The 20,112-nt window shown below is 36.7% G+C and overlaps 1 protein-coding gene across 5 annotated transcripts in view; it reads left to right on the forward strand.

Annotated features, from left to right (window-relative positions):
- The window catches only part of Trip4 (thyroid hormone receptor interactor 4), a 72,348-nt gene extending 52,633 nt beyond the window's left edge, over positions 1–19,715 (forward strand). For all 5 annotated transcript variants that reach the window (XR_003581375.3, XM_071608382.1, XM_027926014.2 and 2 more), the window contains 2 exons: positions 10,537–10,639; positions 17,911–19,715. Coding sequence is in view for 4 of the 5 variants with exons in the window: in XM_071608382.1 (XP_071464483.1) it covers positions 10,537–10,639; positions 17,911–17,978 (171 nt within the window). In the remaining variant the exon portion in view is untranslated. The remainder of the gene's footprint in view (positions 1–10,536; positions 10,640–17,910) is intronic.
- Positions 19,716–20,112: the final 397 nt, after the last annotated feature.

Below are 20,112 nucleotides of genomic sequence, written 5' to 3' on the forward strand. Positions count from 1 at the left end.
ATTCTTATTGCTAAAGAAACAAGTTGAGAATTTAGGAACAATAGCCCTATACTAGCATCTCTAAAACTATTCCATAGCATAGGTGTTCTTTGAAATATGTATCTTGAAAATGTCTTTGGATTAAACAAATTTATTTGTTTACTACAGAATTTTTCAGAGCCCTTAATATGCTGGTATACATTATGCCCTTAATGAGAGGTGAATATACTAGACAATGTCCCTAATTTTTTCTTTTTTTGGTTTGGCAGTGCTAGGAATTGAATCTAGGGCCTTATGTATGCTGGACTAACACTGAGCTACATCCCCCACCACACACACTTGCATATTATCTGTTTACAGACTGCAGAACTGGTAACCTAGTATATATAGTTTAGAGAGCATTTGTCTGCTATGTTTGTTTTTCCTTTATCCTTAAGTCAGTGCACAGAGAGAACCATCCAGGAAAGTTTCCTGTGTGTTCTTCAGCATCTCAGCAAGCCTTTCTTATCACCCAACTGAATCACATTTTGTTTGAAAACCAGTGTGGATTTAATCATTTTTATTTCAACTGAAAGTAACTTCCTATATTACTTGGACCACATTTTACTTCTCTATTTCTGTTCCTAACATTTTTCTTCTTCAAAGAAACTCAGTTATTTACTTCTGACATTATGTTCTTGACTTTTCTTTGATAAATTAAAATCACCAAGCCCTCATTATTTTTTAACATAGTGTGATCATTTTGTTCTCTTAAAAAAAAGAACAAAAAAGATTTTGCCAGTGATTGTTTTAAAATTAAGTGCACTACACTATAAGTGGCTTTTAAAAAATATGTGCTTGGGCTAAGGTTGTGGCTCAGTGGTAGAGCGCTTGCCTAGTATGTGTGAGGCCCTGGGTTCAATCCTCAGCACCACTTAAAAATAAGCAAATAAAATAAAAAAATGTGTGCTTAACATGCTCTCTCCTGAGCTAAGAACTTGTCTTCCTTTTATCTTTTAATACTAATTTGGCCAACATGGCTAATTTGTGCTGGAAAAAAATCCCACCACTAGACTCTCAACCCTCCTCAGTAATGCCTGAGGATAACCTGGACTAGGTAACAGTCATCCATAAAAGGCTGTGGGCTTAACTTGGGGGAGAAAGGTAGATGAGAATCATCTCCTAAAAGCTCCTCCTGTATTCCCCTGGAAGGAGCCCTAGCAGTTTGCCAGCATTTTATCTGCCAACAGCAGATGTAAGCTCTCAAAAACAGCAGGGAGGACTCTGACTGCAACAATGCATCAAGTCTGTGGTTTGTAACCTCAATAGTCAGGCAGTTAAAACTTTGTTTTTTTCTAACAAAGACATTTTGATTGCCAAATCCACAACCATTAGCAGCTGTGGTTGTGAATAGTTCTGGAGACCTAACAAGTCTTGAGACAAAAAGTTGAGTTATTGGCTTTTGTTTCAATGAGTCTGTGTAGGGTTTGTGCTATTTTTATCCCTGCCTTCAAAAGAAAATCTGATTGTTTGAAATCTTCAAGGCCATTGATTATTCTATTTCTTTTGAACTGAATCCATTCCACTCCTGCCAGCTTTCTGACCCTTTAGTCCGTTTGATCTTATGGCTTTTGTAACAGCCAAAACCCTATCTTCAAGGAATTATGCTGAAGCATTCTGCTGGGTGCCTACATCCAGTAATTGACACCAGCAATAGAATTTCAGTCTTCCAGTAGAGAAGAGAGTATGAGTGACTTGTTCCTTCTTTAAGAGTGTCTAAGCAACATAGATCTTCAGGAAGATTACAGATATCACTTTAGGTTTGTAAGTCAAAGCTTGCATCACTAATGGATTGCCTGTGAGTCTAAGAGGGGAGAAATTAAGAGTACTGAAGGAAGTAATAGTCAATATGCAGACCAGGAATTGGCCTTGAAAAGACAAAGTCCATAAATTATCTTTTAAAATTTGTGAGGGATTTGGGGGTATAGCTCAGTGGTAAAGCTCTTGCCTAGCATGTGTGATGCCCTGAGTTCAGTTCTCAGCACCATAAAAAATAATAATAAAATTAAAATATCCTCTATGTTGCACAGAGAAAATCTGCCAATTCATAGACCTGACAGTGTTCCTCAGGGATCACAGGTTATTATCCAGTTCAGCAAAGAAGGAAATTGTGTATCACTGGCAAATAGCCTAATTCCAAGCAGTTCTTTAAATTCACAGCTCACCTGAGATAGGAAACCTATTTTCAGGATTCTTATGAAGACTAGAATATTTACTAGAGTTTCTAAGTCAGAACAGACTGTCTTTATCATCATTTTCAGATGAAAATGGTTTAAGGAGCTTGACACAGAGACACTGCCTATAATCCCAGCTACTTGGGAGCCTAAGGCAGGAGAATCACAAGTTCAAGACCAGCCTCTGCAACTTAGGGAGACCCTGTCTCAAAAAATTAAAAAAAGGACTGGAATATAGCTCAGTGGTAAAGTACTCCTGGGTATAATTCTCAGTATCCAACAACAACAACAACAAAAATGCGTTTTAAGGAATAACTGTGTGCGTGTGTGTGTGTGTGTGTGTGTATATGCATGCATGTTTTCTGTTGTGCTGAAGCACAAATAGAAGAGAGACGAGGAATATTGCCACTTTTTCATGTATTTATGTGAATTCTTCAATGTTTAGTTTTTCATCTAACAATGAATGTGTAATTCTTAAAATTTTCTTATTTTTTTTAATCAATAAATATTTGAGTGCCTACTATAAGTCAGACACCATTCTAGACACTAAAGGAAACAAAAAGATACATAGGTTCTTTCCTTGGAAATCTGAAAGGCTACCAGATTTCTAACCAAATAAAATATAAAAAATATTTTATATTTTGTTAACAACCAAATAAAATATAAAAAATGGGGCTGAGGTTGTGGTTCAGTGGTGGAGCGTTTGCCTCGCATGTGTGAGGCACTTGGTTCAATTCTCATCACTGCATATAAATAAATGAATAAAATAAAGGTCCATCAACAACTAAAAAATATTAAACAAAATCTAAAAAATAAAGATAACGCTTTAAAAAAAATAATGCTAGAGATCAAACACAGGTCCTCAAACATACTATGTAAACTCTATACCACTGAGCTACACTCCCAGCCCAAAATAAATGTCTTAACAGAAGTAAGATTGCCTCTGAGGATTTGAAGAAGGGAGTGATTATTTCTAACTCAGAGGAAATCCACAAAACTATTAAGAAATGGCTTCAATATGTGCAATGCCCTGGGTTCAGTCCCAAAGTACTAAAAAAAAAAAAAAGAAAAAGAAACATGGCTTTGAATTTGCCTTGAAGAAAAGTAATAAACATTATCATTTTTGATGACTTATTATGTGCCATGCTTATTATATATGTTATTTTCTAAACTTCACAACAGTTCCAAGCAAGATACTGTTATTCCTCTTTTAGAGATAAGGAACTTAAAGCTAAGAGAGTACAAACAACTTGTGTAATGTTGGTCAACCCATGTTAAAATTGGGAGTTTGCTGTCCAAGTCTTCTTATTTACATGCTAGCACAGCATATTCTTGCTGTGCATGGTGAGGCATTCCTGTAATCCCGGCTACTTGGGAGACTGAGGCAGGAGGATTCCAAGTTCCAAGCCAGCCTGAGCAATTCAGGGAGGCCATTTCAAAAAATAAAAAAGACTGGTGATGTAGCTTAGTGATAGAGCCCTTCCCTAGTATGTGCAAGATCCTGGGTTCAATCCCTAGTACTGCAAAATAAAAAAAGAAAAGCATATTCCAAGGAGAGGAAGTAATGTGATCAAAGGCACAGGTGGGAGGCCAGATGAGGTGGTGTGTACCTGTAATTCCCAGATAACTCTGGAAGCTGAGGTAGAATGTCAAGGTCAAGGCCATCCTGAATACTGATGGGATGTTATAAGGATGTAGGAATAATGATGGCAAATCAGTTGGTTGAAAGAAATATGTGAGGGAAGAGGAACAAGCAGCAAGCAAGAATGGAAAGGTAGATTGTGGTCAGAAAGTTGATAGCTTTGAATGATAGGCTGCAGAATTAAGACCTTTTTTTCTAGTGAGTTGCAGGATGGGGAGGAGGGTTTTGAAGGTTTTATGAAGCAGTAACAGGATCAGAGCTTTGCCTGAGGAAAATTCATTAGCAATGGGCTGGGGATGTGGCTCAAGCGGTAGCGCGCTCACCTGGCATGCGTGCGGCCCTGGTTCAATCCTCAGCACCACATACAAACAAAGATGTTGAGTCTGCCGAAAACTAAAAAATAAATATTAAAATTCTCTCTCTCTCTCTCTCTCTCTCTCTCTCTCTCTTAAAAAAAAAGAGAAAATTCATTAGCAGCAATGTAGAAAATGGATTCAAGTGGAAAGATTATGAATGTGGGAAGACTAGTGAAAAGAGTGTTATAGTCTAGGGTAGAAATATAAAAAGACGGGCTGGGGATGTGGCTCAAGCAGTAGCGCGCTCGCCTGGCATGTGTGCGGCCCAGGTTCGATCCTCAGCACCACATACAAACAAAGATGTTGTGTCTGCCGAAAACTAAAAAAATAAATATTAAAGAAATTTTCTCTCACTCTCTCTTTAAAAAAAAAAAGAAATATAAAAAGACCTGTTTTAGTATAATGCCTATGGAATTAGGCAGGAGAAGAACATATATAAGAGATTTAATATAGGTAGAATCAGTCATTTGTTGTGATACCTTGATTTTAACCTATAAGTTAAGAAAGTCTTAGAGAAAGTGGTCTGCTTGACCTAGAAGGAATCTGCTGTGGCCTTGATATGTTTTTACAATCTGCTTGAGACTTCTTGGTTTGTCATCCAATCTGTTGTGTCATCCAAGTGACAAATTATCTCCTAATTCAATATTGTATGCCTCAGAATATTAGATAATCACACATTCAAGGAATATTTATTATTTTGTGTTATGTGCCAGGCATTATAATAAAGACTAAAGATCCAGAGTTTTAACAAGATCTTCCATTCCCTCTATATTATTAAGCCTACTAGAAGAAACTAACAAAAAAACCCAATCATAATTATTACATGGATAGCGGAATGCACAAAGGAGGGGACCCAACTCCTAACTCAGCTGGGTTTAGATGGAATGGGGAGAGTTAAGGAAGCTTCTAAAAAAAGGGCAAATCCTATTAGGTGCAGTGGCACTCATCTGTAATCCCAGCTGCTCCAGAGGCTGAGGCAGGAGGATTGTGAGTTAAAAGCCAGGCTTAACAATAGCAAGGCACTAAGCAACTCAGTGAGATCCTGTCTTTAAATAAAATATAAAAAATGGCTGGGGATGTGCCCCTGAGTTCAATCTGCAGTACCCAATTTTAAAAAAAAGGGAAATCCTGATGAAAGCAGAATTTATACATTCCTCAATGTACCTTTTTAAAAAAAATTTTTTTTTAGTTGTTTATAGACCTTTATTTTATCTATTTTTATATGTGGTGCTGAGAATCGAACCCAGCGCCTCACACATGCCAGGCAAGTGTGCTACCACTGAGCTCCAGCCCTAGCCCCTTAATATACCTTTTTTTGTTTGTTTTGTACCAGGGATTGAACCCAGACACATTACCACTGAGCTATAGCCCTTTTTATTTTTGTTTTTGAGACAGGGTCCTGCCAAGTTACGTAAAGCCTCACTAACTTGCTAAAGCTGACCTCAAACTTGTGATTTTCCTGCCTCAGCCTCCTGAGGATTACTGATATGTGTCACTGAGCCTAGCCTTCAGTATACTACTCAGTATACTATTCTATATCAAGTCATTATGCCGCGTGTGTTGGGGGTGCTGGGGATTGAAACCAAGGCCTTGTGCATGTGAGGCAAGCACTCTACCAACTGAGCTATATCCCAGCCTTCATTATGCCTTTTTCCACAAGGAGAGCTCCTATTCATCCTTTAAAACAGCTCAGATATCACTCCATAGATTCTTCCCTTACCCCAAACCAGTTTTTGTCTGATAGAATTAATCATTTCCTTCTGTGAGCTACTATAGGTTCATACTCCTCTAACTGTAGTATGTTATTTTATTTCTTATTTCTTTCCTTGTGTTTTTTTTTTTTTTGCGGGGGGGATGGAGGTTACATGTTCACATTTAGTTCCTTTAGGTCATCATCTATGTTTTATTCACCTGTATGTCTCCTAACATAATATGAGTCTGGCTCATAGTGAATGCTTAGTAAATGGTCATGCCAATATTGAGAAGCAAAGAGTGATTGATATGTGAAAAGCCATAAATGCCATGTATAGGAATTTGAACTATATTCTAAAGGCAACCATGTAAATGATATAATAAGATGTATATTTTAGAAAGACTGTACTGAACCCAGCATTCCCTCTTATGAAATATAATCCAAATCATTACCTCATAAAGATATCTATACATCCACATTCATTACAATACTATTCACAATAACCAAGATATAGAAACAATCCAAGTGGCCCATCAGTGGACAAATGGATAAAGAAACTGGTGTGTATCATTCATATATATATGCTGTGTATATGTTTATATAACAGAATATTACTCAGCTTAAAAAATGAAGACTGGAGGACTTCATGCTAAGTGACAGGCCAGATATGAAAAGAAAAATAATGTATGATCTCATTTATATGTGAGATCTTAAAAAAAAAAGTGGGGGGGGTTGTCAAATATAGAGAGATAAAGAATGAAACACTGGTTACTAGGATTGGGGTTTCAGAGAGGAAATACAAAGATGTAGGGCAAAGAATACAAAGTAACAAATATGTAGGATGAAAGGTCAAAAAATCTAATGTAACTGGCTGCAGTTATCAGATATTAATTACCAGGGGTAAACCCAGCCATTTTGGAGGCTGAGGCAGCAGGTTTACAAGTTTGAGGCCAGCTTCAGCAGTTTATCAAGACACTCAGGAACCTAGTGAGACTCTGCCTCAAAATAAAAAGGACTGGAACACCCTTAGTTCAATTCCTAATTTACCATCTCCCCCTGCCCATCCCACCCCATCCCCCAAAAAAAGGATGCAGTTGCTTTCAGGATATGCCTCTTTGGCTCTGTTGTGTTTGTGGCCTCTTATCAGACTCATTTCCTTCTCTTTTTCTGAGTTTTATCACCTCAATCTTCTTGGAGTCAGTTTTTAGCTAACTAGATTTCAGAGCCTGATTTCATGTCCTATCTAGTTCCTTGAAGTTCAATCAAGAAAACCTTCAGCATATAGATGTGCTTTGTCAATGAGTTCTTTATTAACTCTTTGTTTTGACTCTGAAGGTAGGTATAAGATTTATAGGTCATCTGAGACGTAATGTGAAGAATGACATAGTTTAGGAGTTATTGATCACATTAATACAAGAACTAAATGGAAGCTTTCGGAGTTGGGTAAAAATGCCCATTTGGCTCTAAATCAGAAGTGGTTGCCAAAAAGTTTTTTTTTTTTTTCCCCGTCATAAAAATGGCAAAAGAAATGTTTTCTAGATGACTGGTGAATAATTTCCCTCTGGAGAGGAGAAGAAAGTGGCTGATTAGTAGTTAATTACCTGTTATGTTAAATAGCTGTGAAATTTATGAGGCATTAAGGAAGAGTAGGTCCACCTCAGACTGGAAGCCAGGTGATAGAAGTCTTTGTAGACAAGAACAACAGCAACTGTCAGAAGAGTCTTTTACTAAATATGGATGGTTGCTTAATTGTAAAACCCACATTCCTTAAACTGTGTATTATTCCATTTCATTGATGCCTAATCTAGCATCCTCTCTGAACTGAATGTGACATCATGTTTATTCACATTCTTCACCTCTCTCTCTTAACTTACTCTTTCTCTGGGTCAGTAATTTTAGTCTTTTCACTCTTTGGTCAAAGATCCCTTTCTTACAACTATCACTGACTTGTTAGAATATAATGTGGTCCTTAATGCACAGGCATTAGGAGTTATTATGCTTTTTTGGAGGTACTTTGACTTTGCCTTAGTGTCCTTAATAATGAAAAATGATTCTTCCTTAAGCGTGAAGGCCTTGCTTTATTGTTTGTAGGCTGCTTTGCTTCTCATTTCTGTGTCTTGTAAGCCCTGTGTTTGGTGGTAGGGTGAGAAAAGGGATATTCTCATGGAACTTAGATTTGAGATTCAGTTAGGAAAGTAGATCTTAATGTTTATCTTCATTATAAGGCATGATTGGTCCAAGGAGTTTATCATAGTATCATTATATTTGTCCCTCAATTTTCCAGTTTTCCTTACTATTCAACATTTACTTATTCTGTTAACATATGTCAGAATTATTTTCTTTTCTTTATTTCTTTTCTTTTGTATGTATGTGATGAGAGATGGGGTGTTAATGGGAATTGTACCCAGGGGCTTTTGCATGCTGGGCAATCCCTTAGAGACAGGGTTTTGCTGAGTTGTTTAGGGCCTCGCTAAGTTGCTAAGGCTGCCTTTGAACTCAATCCACCTGCTTCAGCCTTCTTTAGCCTCCTGAGCTGCTGGGATTACAGGGATGCGCCACTGCATCTGGCACCTTTTTTTTTTTTTTTTAATTGTCTAATTGTCTGTTTATTTATTATGGTACTGGGGATTGAACTCAGGAACACTCTACCACAAAGCTACACCCTCAGCCCTATGTATTTATTTAAGACAGGGTCTTACTAAGTTGCCAGGCTGGCCTCAAACTTGCATCCTCCTGCCTCAGGCTCCCAGGTCCCTGAAATTGCAGGCATGGGCCACTGTGCCTGGTCAGATAATTTTATTGTAAAGGGGATCTGGGAAAAATGGGGTAGTAGCTAGTGTAGGATCTGGGGAGACATTTTTGTTTTATAGTAAATATTACAGAATATTTATGTGTTATTGGGATTAATCCAGTAGGGAAGAAAGAGTTACAAGTGTGGTAGAAAAGGGAGAGAATGGATGAAATGGTTGGCTGTTTTGGAAAAGCAGAGCTATGAAGTCCTAGCAGCATTGTCCTTTTTGTAAGCTATAGAGAAGGGAAAAATTAAAGAGATGGTAATTGTGACTATTGATGCTTTGTTCTCTGTAGAATTAGGTTTAAAGGTATTGATGATAGCCTCTGGTCTTACTTGTGCCAAAGCACCTCAGTATGTGGAGCTTGCTTCCTTCTAAATGCCCAGCAGTAACAATTGGTCCCTGCTTTTTTTTGAGTTCTAAGGATCCAGGGGATAAGGGAAGAAGAGGATTCATCCTCCCATCTTTACTGTCTTTTCCACTGTGACTATTTTGATGTTGCTTGTGAATATGTTTGTGGTTGATACTTAATATTAAGTGGGTTTTTTTTTTTTTTTTTTTTTTTTGGTAGTTGAAGATGGACAGCACGCTTTCATTTTATTTGCTTATTTTTGTATATGGTGTTAAGGATCAAACCCAGTGCCTCACACATGCTAGGCAAGTGCTCTGCCATTGAGCCACAGCCCCAGCTCCTTCAATTACTTCTTATGAAGGATATGCCACACCTGTCCTACACTGAAAGCTATGGTATATGGTCAGAAACAAAAGCTGCTATTACCTGTTTTCTGTACAGTATCAACTTATCACTTCGGACAGAGTGATCAGTAAAGAAGTTTATGGTTCCACTAGATAAATTTGAATTTTCTTGCTTTTTTTTTTTTTTTTTTTTTAGCTGAAACCTCTTTTTCTACTTTAGAGTCTTAAATCTTTGGAAAAATAAGAGTGGAAAAATAATTTCTTATTTTTGTCTTTTTTGGCCATGTTTTGGATCAAACCCAGGACCTTATGCAAGTAGGAAAGCTAATTTCATATATTTATAGTAGTTACTAGGAGAACAGCTTCTCTGGTAATTAAGTCTGACCCAGATGCCTATCAGTCATATTTGTCCATCTTGCTAAATACAGGATATCCCAAGATAAGAACTAATGTAACACCAGATCAGTTGGGCATTGCTAGAGAACATTTTCTGCCAACCCCTAATTGTTCCTTAAATTGTGATTGTATACTAAATATAGTCTTCTTTTTAGGTTCTGTGCCTGTCTTTGTAGAAGGAATAAAAGTTCTAAGTATTCAGGCAAATTTGTTTTGTGATAAGAGATCCAAAAAAGACTTTTAAAAAAATTTTCAGAATTGTTCTGCCAGTTACCTTTTTACCCTAAGACAGCTTTTACATGTTCATACCTTTCAGAATGAATCATCTTCCTTGACTTTAGTGAGAGAAGGGCTGTGTGTACTGTTGCTGGCAGAATTTCCACAAATGTTTTTCTAAAGTCTTCCAGTGCTTCACTTGGGTTGAACCAATATTTCTGAAAGAGACCTGTGAATTTCCCAACTCTGAGTTGTTTGTGTTAAAAAGAATGGTCAGTTCTGATTTGCCTGGAAGGATGTCAGGCATCCTTTGTTTATGAAGCAGTTCCCACTATTGAAAGCCAGAGGTGGCAGGCAAGAATATATAAAACTGTACTAAAGACTGCAGAAAGGTGAAATTCTGTTCTTGCTTGTTGAGCATAATCCTCTTTACCTAAAAAATGAGGAATACTATCATCAGAATGTCAAGGTAAAATCTGGGACATGCTTTGATCTCTTTAAAATTCTAAATTTATCCCAAATAGCTTGAACTTTTTATTTTTATAATTCACAGTTTCCAGACGTCAGTCAAGAATCTGATTCTCCATTTGTTTTCATCTGCAAAAATCCCCAGGAAATGATTGTGAAGTTTCCTATTAAAGGAAATCCAAAAATCTGTAAGTCACTATCTTTGATGGTCTAATTTGTTTCCTTTTTGTTTTGTATCTCACTTGTCTAACTTTAAAAGAATTTGTTCTGTGGTATTCCTAATGGGAGGATTCACATTATTATTTTATCAATAACTTTACTGTTGGATTTACTACAATATAGCCTTCCCAAAGTATCCTGATCCACAATCATTGGCATGATAGTAAATCACCATAAACTTCTATTTAGAACCCCATTACATTAAAATGCAATTTGTTACCCAAAAGAATGCTTTGCCCCACTGTGTGATGCTCATCAGAGAAAGTAGGGATCTAATACTAGTGACAATATTGTCATTTATCCATTGTTCTTCAATATTTGTTCCAAGAATAAAACTTAAAATCTTTTTTTAAAATTTTCTGTTTTTATTAGTTATTACAATAGAATGTATTTTGACATATCATACATCTTAAAACTGTTTTTTTATTTGTTTTGTCACATGTTAGGCAATGTTCTACCACTGAGCTATTCCCTAGGCCCTTGTGTTGTTTTATTTCTTTGGTACTGGGTATTGAACCTAGGGGCCCTTTACCACAGAGCTACATCATAGATCCTTATTAATTAATTAATTGTCACCGTGTCTTGCTAAGTTGCTGAGGGTGACCTCGAATTTGTGATCCTACTGCCCCAGCCTTTGGAGTCATTGGGATGATAGGAGTGTGTCATTGTGCCTGGCTATATATATTTTTTTTAATTTAATTTTTTGGTGATAGGGATTGAACTTAGGGCCTTGAATATGCTAAGCACACTCTCCCAATGAACTACACACCTTCAGCCCTTAAGTTGTTTTCATTTGTTTGGGTTTTTGTTGTTATTGTTTTTTGTGGTGCTAGGGGTTGAATCTAGGGCTTCATGCATACTAGACAAATGCTGTAGCACTGAGCTACACCCCCAGTCCAATGAGTGTCTATTTTAGAGGCACCACTTCCCATATTTCCCTTTATTATTGGTTCCTATAGTTGTGCCTGAGCCCTCTTGCTTTTCATTCTTTTTGAAATCTCGGTTTATTTTCTATGACTTTTGCTCTTAGGTTTTTGTAATTTGTAATTTGCATATTGCCTTCTCAGGAAATGCTTGTTGACTTTACTTTCTTCTTTGAACTGATCAGCTCCCACTTCTCCTCTCTCTAGTTCTAGGAGTAGCCTCTTCTATTTCACATCAATCACAAAAAACATATAATGGTTCCTTCTCTGGCTAACTTCTATTGAAAATCATCAACAACAATTCCCATTTGCTCACGTCAGTTACTGTTTCATGCTTCCATATCACTGTTTTCCCTTTATATGAATTGGGCAGTTCTGAGGCATGCTTGTTTTCACTTGTGCACAACTTTACCTCCTCCTATACCTTGGGTAACAACTTGCCTTTTTATAAATCTATTCTGTAGATAAGTACTTCTCAAACTATGAAAAAATAAAAATCACCTAGCCAAACTATAAAAACACAGGATCCTGGGTCCTGCTTTCAGATGATACTGATGCTATTGGCCAGCTGACTATATTTTAGCATTGTTTTTCATCACAAGATGAAATGCTTGGAATATCAATTTAGTGTTCACTGCAAAATTTAGGAACTCTCATGATTGATAAGACATATTTTCCTGAGATTCCTATACATAAGAAACTCTAAACAAAGTTGCCTTTGACTTACATAGATTATTTACTTCAGACTATACTCCAGTTACTCCAGTTATTGGCCAGGTAACCTTGGAAATTCTTTTTTCCTCTCTAGTATTGAGAACTGAAATCTTCTTTCACATTCCCTTATTTTTTATTGTGGTGTTCTAGAACTTCCTCCCCCATTCCATCCTCACCTTGCTTTAGGTACTGATGGCAGTCCTGTTGGAAGAAGGAGAAATGGAGATGGGTCTTCTCTCTCAAACAACTATTACTTGATCTTTAGTCCCAGTTCCCTTTCTCAGCTTTATTCCCTGTCTTAGTTTTCATCTACTGTTTAAGACCCTGTGAAAAAAACATTCTGTGTAAGTAGAGTCTAAATATTTTTCTGAAATGTTTTATTTTAGTACTTTTTCTACTCAGAGACCCACCTTTAACACATATATGACCTTCATTTTTCTCCTGTGGGGTGAAAGGGATGAAGGAGAGTGATGTTTTTAAGAGAAAGTCTTGATACCTTATGTCTTTCACGTTATTCTGTTTCTATTAGTTAATAGAACATTGGTCAGAAACAATAGTGAAAATGTTTCTAAAAGGAAGAAATAGAGCTGAGCTTAGTGACACATGACTATAATCCCAGTGACTTGGGAGACTTATGCAGGAGGATTACAAGTTTGAGGCTAGCTTCAGCAATTGAAACCCTGTCTCCAAAAAATAAAAAAGTTTGGCTAGCCCATATGGATCTCAGAAAATATTTCTATTGAGAGTCAGCCTAATCTGAGAATTTAGTCTGGTGTGAAGTTTTCTATTTCATTTAACTTCTTATTTCATCATCTTTCATTCCTCATTACCATTTCTAAAAACCTTCTTCTTTACTGGAACTCCTTTTCCTTCCTTTAGGCTCTGGGAGAAACTTCCAGTTGTTTAGAGCTAGAAAATTTTGTTGTTGTGTTTTGTTTTTGTTTTTACACTACTGGGAATTAAATACAGGGATGTTCTATCACTGAGCTACATCCCCAGACCTTTTTATTTTTATTTTTTATTTTGAGACAGAGTTTTTATAAATTGCCAAGGCTAGTCTTGTACATGTGATCCTCCTGCCTTGGCCTTCTAGTAGCTGGGATTACAGGTATACGCCACTGTGCCTCTCTAGAGCTGGAAAAAATTTTAATCCCAGTACCACATGAAATAATTAAATTTCATAGTATTAATAATATTAATACTCTACTTAGAATAGTGTGGTTAAATGTTTCTTTGCAAGATGCTTAGAAACCTCATCACCCTTTATAAGTTGGTTCTATGAGAAATATATTTCAAATTTCAAACTTTTGACTTGCAAATAAATTTTTAGAATATTCCCCATTTAACATGTTATGTTTTTTTTTTTGTGTATTTGTGTGCATATGTGTCCATGTGTATATATCTTTCTCAAATTAAAGGTGTATATTTGATGTATGTTTTTGGACATATAAACTTGAACTTTCTTGACTTTGGAGTAATTTGTGTCATTGAAATTGAAATAATTCAGAAAAGAGTAGTGTGCAATATAACATCATTTGGCTTCATGTTTGCTTAAATTAGGAAATGCAAAAAAACGTTAATTATAGTGGAGTATATAGATTGAATACTCAAAGAGATAAAGGAATATTTTTTGTATGTGTGGTACTGGGAATTGAACTTGGGCCCTCTATATGCTAGGCAAGTGTGCTACCACTGAGCTATCCCCAGCCTGGAATTTTTTTTTTTTTTTTACATTAACTACATGTTATATACACTCATGTAAATTCTATACTGCCTTTTATTTTATTCAAAGCATGTGAAAAATCCCTAGAAAGTCATATGGATTGATGACAAATACTTTTTTTCTTGTAACTTCTTGCCCATCTGCTGCACATGCACTTGATATTCTTTTATGCATTGTGATTGAGGATGTGGTTTAACACTGAGATGCTTTAGGTACTAAATGTAAATACAGGAACTAAGCATTATCTCTCTCCTACTAAGAGAATGTATTGTATATTACTGTGATTCACTGTCGAGATCCCAAGTCTTGAAAGATCAAGTCAATTAGAACTCATAGCTCAGGGTTCCTTTAATCTGAGAATAGCCATTATTTGAGGATATGCCTTTTCCCATAAGAAGCCCAAGTCCCTTGCTTCATTGCCTATAGTTGGCTCAAGAGTTGCTGGTATTGGTAGTCACTCTGGTAGGTATTAAGTTTACAAAGATGTCCTTGATTAAAAAAAGAATTCACAAATTATTGGCCCATGTATGGTTTTATTAGATAGGCTAAGTGATTGAAGAATTTTATAATCCCTGGAATTTTGCAATCCCTGGGAAAGGCCTGGAAATCCTTGTTCCTCTTGGATCACCTTCCTCCTATAAGTCTTATATTTTATGACATCATCATCAAAGCTAGTGATTAGTTTGTCTACCATTTACTGTTGATTTTACCTGACATGATCCCTCTTGATGCCTTTCACAATCAGACAGGAGTTTTCTGAAATTTAGGTTTGGAATGTTCTTATACAGTAAGTCTTTGTGAAGAAAATTTTTATCTCTTTTTTTTTAATATGAGGAATAGAATACATTTATAGACTTGCATGGGATTATATGGTGACTCTAGGGTGAAACAGGCCATAACTAAGAAACAACTCCAAAGCCTCCATATAAATAATATAAACACCCTTACTTTTTCAGGGGATTCTGAATTTACGAATAATTTTCGCCAGGTGTGATGGCACACAGCTTTAATCCCAGCAACTCAGGAGGCTGAGGCAGGAGGATCAAAAGTTCAAGGCTATCCTCAGCAACTTAGTGAGGCCTTAAGCAATTTAGCAAGACTCTATCTCAAAAATAAAAAGGGCTGGGGATGTGGCTCAGGGGTTAGTTAAGCACTCTAGGTTCAATCTTTGGTATGTATAAATAAATAAATAAAGTATACAGGAGGATATGCATAGGATATATGTAAATACAACACCATTTTATATAAGGGACTTCAGCATCTGAGGATTTTGTTATACATTGGGGTTCTGGAATAAATCCCCTACAGATTCTGAGGGACAACTGTATTATTACAATTAGTTACTTGATTAAATTACATAATATGTGTAAAATACTTAGCACAGTGCCTTGTATATAGAGAGCACATAATGTTACCTATAATTTCAACAATTCTGAGTTTATAGAGATTTTTTTCCTCCTTTCATTTTATATTTGAGTAAACAGGTTTTCAGAAGTTGTATTTTTCTTAAATCTTCTGGTTTTAGTTTTCCTACTTTTTTTTTTTTTAATCAGGTTGCCTCAGGAACAAATTATTCCAATTCACTTTTTTTTTTCTTTTGTTCTATTAAACCCAGGGCTTTGCACATGTTAGGCAAGCACTCTACCACTGAACTACATTTCAAGCCTCCCCGCTTTTTTATAATTTCATTTTGAGGCAAGGGTCTTGCTAAATTACCCAGCCTTGACTTCAAACTTGTTGATCCTCCTGCCTCAGCCTCCTGAATCACTGGGACTAGCAGGCATGGAAGCACATACCTATAATCCCAAAGACTCCAGATGCTGAGTAGGAGCATCACAAATTTGAAATTAGCTTCTGCAATTTAAAATGAAAAAATAAAAAGGGCTGGGGTTATGGCTTAGTGGTCAAATGCCCCTGGGTTCAATCCCAAGTAACAGGAAGAAAGAAAGAAAAAAAAAAAAAAACTAGTAGCTGGGGTTAAAGATGTGTACTACCATGCCCAGTTTCCAATATACCTTTCAATTTTAGGGCATAATATTATAGAGCTGGATGGGACCTTCAGTACTCTCTAGTCTAATTTCTTCTAGAGTTGAAAAAAATTGAGGACAAGAGTCACTATGGAACATCCTCAAGGTTATGCAGTTAGAGTCTCAAATAAAATTGAGAACTGGATGTCTGGAGTCTCAGATGAAATCCTAAATTCTGTCTTAGCTTGTCCTAAAGTACTGAATGAGACTCAATACTTATTTCTGTGTACCACCACCTTTTACAGTGTATAAAGTTTATTTGATATCAGCTACTTTGGGTTACAAAGTTGTAGTATCTGTCTTCTTTGTTTTAGTCATTTAATGAAGGCATTTATTGAAAACCAACCATTTGACAGTCACTGTGGTAATGTTAGGAATACAAAGGCAAACTTGCCTTGTAGTAGGGCTCTTTGCCAGATTGCTGGCACATGTTTAGGTTTCCAGCCAGGCAGTCTATGGAATGAAAAAACTCCTAAAACCCTGGGAATGCCCTATGCTCTAAAGCCCAAATTAAAATCAACAGCATTGTGAATATTGTTGATGGCCTTCAGGGTTTCATTGAGTGACAGTTTCTGAGGAAGCCCAGAAGAAGATGTAATGTTATTTCCAAAAGCAGGTGTTATTCCAAAAGACTGGAGGAAGGGGATTTAAGAAAACATGGATATTTGTTAGGCTGAGGTTTTCTCTCAGTGTCCTTGTGTGGTCATCAGGGCATGTATTCTTCTCTTAATTGGACAGATGAGACCACTGAAATCCAGAGGCTGAATGACTTGCTTCAGATCATACAACTAGTTAATACCAGAGACAATGGTCTTCTACTAGTTCAGTGTTCTTTCAGTTATACCTAATTGCCCAACAAAGGAAAATGACAGCATATGAATGGCATTGGTTATAGGTGTGGGCCCAAAGTATACCTGGGTGCCCTTGTATACCCACACCTCTTTATTTATTTTTTAGAGCTAAAGTTGAACTGAATTATGTTTCTATTTTTAGCATCAACTTCTCTTGACTTAGATGAGGCTTTTTGAGGGAGAAAAAAAAATTGCAAGCTTTTTTCTCAGGCCAGAAAGACAAGAACTCTGAAGATTCTCTTTATGATGTGGATGATTCAAAGGCAGCTACCACTGAACCAAATGCTATCCTGGTAGATCCACGGAATCACAGTTCAGAGAACATATTAGTAAAGTTCCTCTCATTTGGATCACCTGGGACACGAAAATTGCTTGTTTCTAAGTTTAACACAGAAGAGTCATGTGGCCTATGGCCTATGACCTTTACCCTTCTTAGCTGGTGATAAAGGGGCCCTTTGTCAGCAAAGCATTCATGTGGATTCAATTCCACTGTTTCAGGTCACTTGCCCTATTAAGTCTGAGACAGCAAAGGGGTGAGTTGAACTGATTTTCTCACTGTGAAAGAAGGTTCATGCATTATGCTGAGCCAGTTAACAGGTCAGCAGAATGGATTTCTCACTCTGTAAAATACCTTCCTTTCTTTATTACATGTTAATATTCTTAAAAACTTTGCCTTAGTATCAAATACCCAGGGGAAAAAAAAAAAAACAACTTTGTTTCTTTTCTAGGAGCTACAAAATTAGATTTAGATTAGATTCTTTGCACAAATAATACTTTGTGTATGTATACATATGAATCCATATCCATCCATCCATATACAGTGTTCTCACTGCTTTCTCATTCTTACAAAATGAAACTCTGAAGTTTGGGAGTATCTGAGTCCTAAAGCAAGATAATTGAATGTGACAGGAACACAGTAACCAGAAGACCTGGGAGGCCATGAAATATTTGCATTGCAAATTTAAAAAAATAAATAATGAGACTTTTTTTTCTTCCTTACAGGGAAACTGGATTCCAAGATCCATCAAGGAGCAAAGAAGGGGTTAATGAAGCAGAATAAAGCTGTCTGACCCAGGAAAAAAGGAACTATACAGCATAGTGGAGTTTTGTGTACTAAATTTGCTATCCACTGATCCTTTGGAATTGAAGCAGTAGAAATCTAAAGACTTGGTGTCAGGCTTGAATCTCTCAGAATTTAAACTCTTAATGAAATCTGTATATTTTTCTTAAAGAATTGGGATTCTTACTTTATGTAGTGGGTCAAAATCTTTGAATACACTATTTATAAAAATTTATTTAAAAAAATTCTAGGTCTTTGACATTTTTGTCATTATGGTAGGGCTGGGGAGAGGGTAGCTTAGTGATAGAGGACTTGCCTTACATGTGTGAGGCCCTGGATTCGATCCCCAGTACCAAAAGGACAAATTACAAGTTGGAGATTACATTTTCTTCTGAGATTTATATTTGTAGCTAAGAAAGTTCTTAACCCAGGTTAGCAATTTTTTTTAAGGGACTACTTGGGTTTAATTTTTCTTTTCAAAATGAAAGTCTGATAGGGTAGTAGGATGTTTAAGGAATCCTAAGTATAATACAAACCTCTGATGACACAAAATATTTTGAACAAGCTTTTTGCTGGAGTTCAGCATCTCAAAAAACATTTTTTTTAAAATTTAAATACTAGGGATTGAAATCAGAGGTCCTTTACTCCACTGAGCTACATCCCCAGCCCTTTTTACTTCTTAATTTTGAGAAAGGGTCTTGCTAAGTTGCTGAGGCTGGCCTTGAACTTGCAATCCTCCTGCCTCAGCTTCCTGAGTACCTGGGATAACAGGCATATACCACCATACGGGTTCCAACATCCCTTAATTGAAAAGTGAAAAGCTGAGTTACCCTTATTGGCCGTGTTTACTTGCTAGTTTTTATATTTGGGGTGGGAGCAAAAGAAATAACCTGAAGAAGCACTTCCACTTTGTTCATTAGTTCGAGAAGTCAAGACAAGGAAGGATCAGATTGGGAATAGATAGAGCCACCTACTAAAGCACTGTAAAGCTGCCTGATTTATTTTGTTGGTATTGCAAAAGCATAATGTGGATGGAGCAATTCAAAACTAATTGAAAAAATAAAATCTCTTCAGTAAGTACATCCAAATACCCTCAAATGCTGAAACCCAAACTATTTGTAACCATCCACAAACTATGAGCTTTAGAAAAACAGGAAACAGGTTTGAAATGAGATTTTTTACTAGTCCATCTAGCCTTACTTTGTGAAGCACTTTGTTTCTAAGTCTGTTCTGAAGAGTTATCAGAATCTCAATTGCTAGCATCGTGAGGAAATCCATGGTCTTAATTGTGTATGTTCTGCTTTTTATAAAACACCACCACTGCACTGGGAATTCAACTCACTCTAGTAGTTATATGTATGACTTAAAAAAGAGAGAGTGAGGGAGAGGGAAAAAGTACTCTGTATTATAAAAAGATTAATTTCCCCTTTCTTTAATCTTTCATATTCAGTATTTATTTGCATTGAAATGCCTCCACTCATTATACATTGATGTTCACTCAACTGTGAACCCTGCTTGTTGCATTGCTATAAGCATTGGTTCTATAGGGGCTGATCATTCTGGATTCCCAGGGAAAACCCATCAGATTCCTATTCTGGTGATGCAAACATGCAGTGTTCTTTTTTCTTTTCAACCTCTGGAGAAAGTGGCAAGGACAGCTAATGGCACTTCTTTATTGGGAAAAAAGTCTTTTTAGTCTCCTGGAGACCCTACTATTAATGAAGGCATAAAGCACTACCACCCTGAATTCTGTATTGTTGAAGTTGTCTGGCTTGCTTTCTTGCTTTTGTGTGTGTGTGTGTGTGTGCGCTGGAAATTGAACCCAAGGGTGCTTTACCATTGAGCTACATCCCCAGTCCTTTTTTTTTTTTTTTAACATATTTATTTATTTATTTATTAGTAGTAGTAGTAGTAGTACCAGGGATTGAATTCAGGGGCATTGGACCACAGAGCCACATCCCCAGCCCTTTTTTCTATTTTATTTAGAGACAGGGTCTTACTGAGTTGCATAGCGCCTTGGCTTTTTGCTGAGGCTAACTTTGAACTGACAATCCTCCTGTCTCAGCCTCCTGAGTCACTGGGATTACAGGCGTGCGCCACTGGGTCTGGCTATTTTTTTATTTTAAGTCAGGTCAGCAACTGCT

Source organism: Marmota flaviventris, chromosome 2 (assembly GCF_047511675.1).
Source record: "Marmota flaviventris isolate mMarFla1 chromosome 2, mMarFla1.hap1, whole genome shotgun sequence".
Classification (NCBI taxonomy): Eukaryota; Metazoa; Chordata; class Mammalia; order Rodentia; family Sciuridae; genus Marmota; species Marmota flaviventris.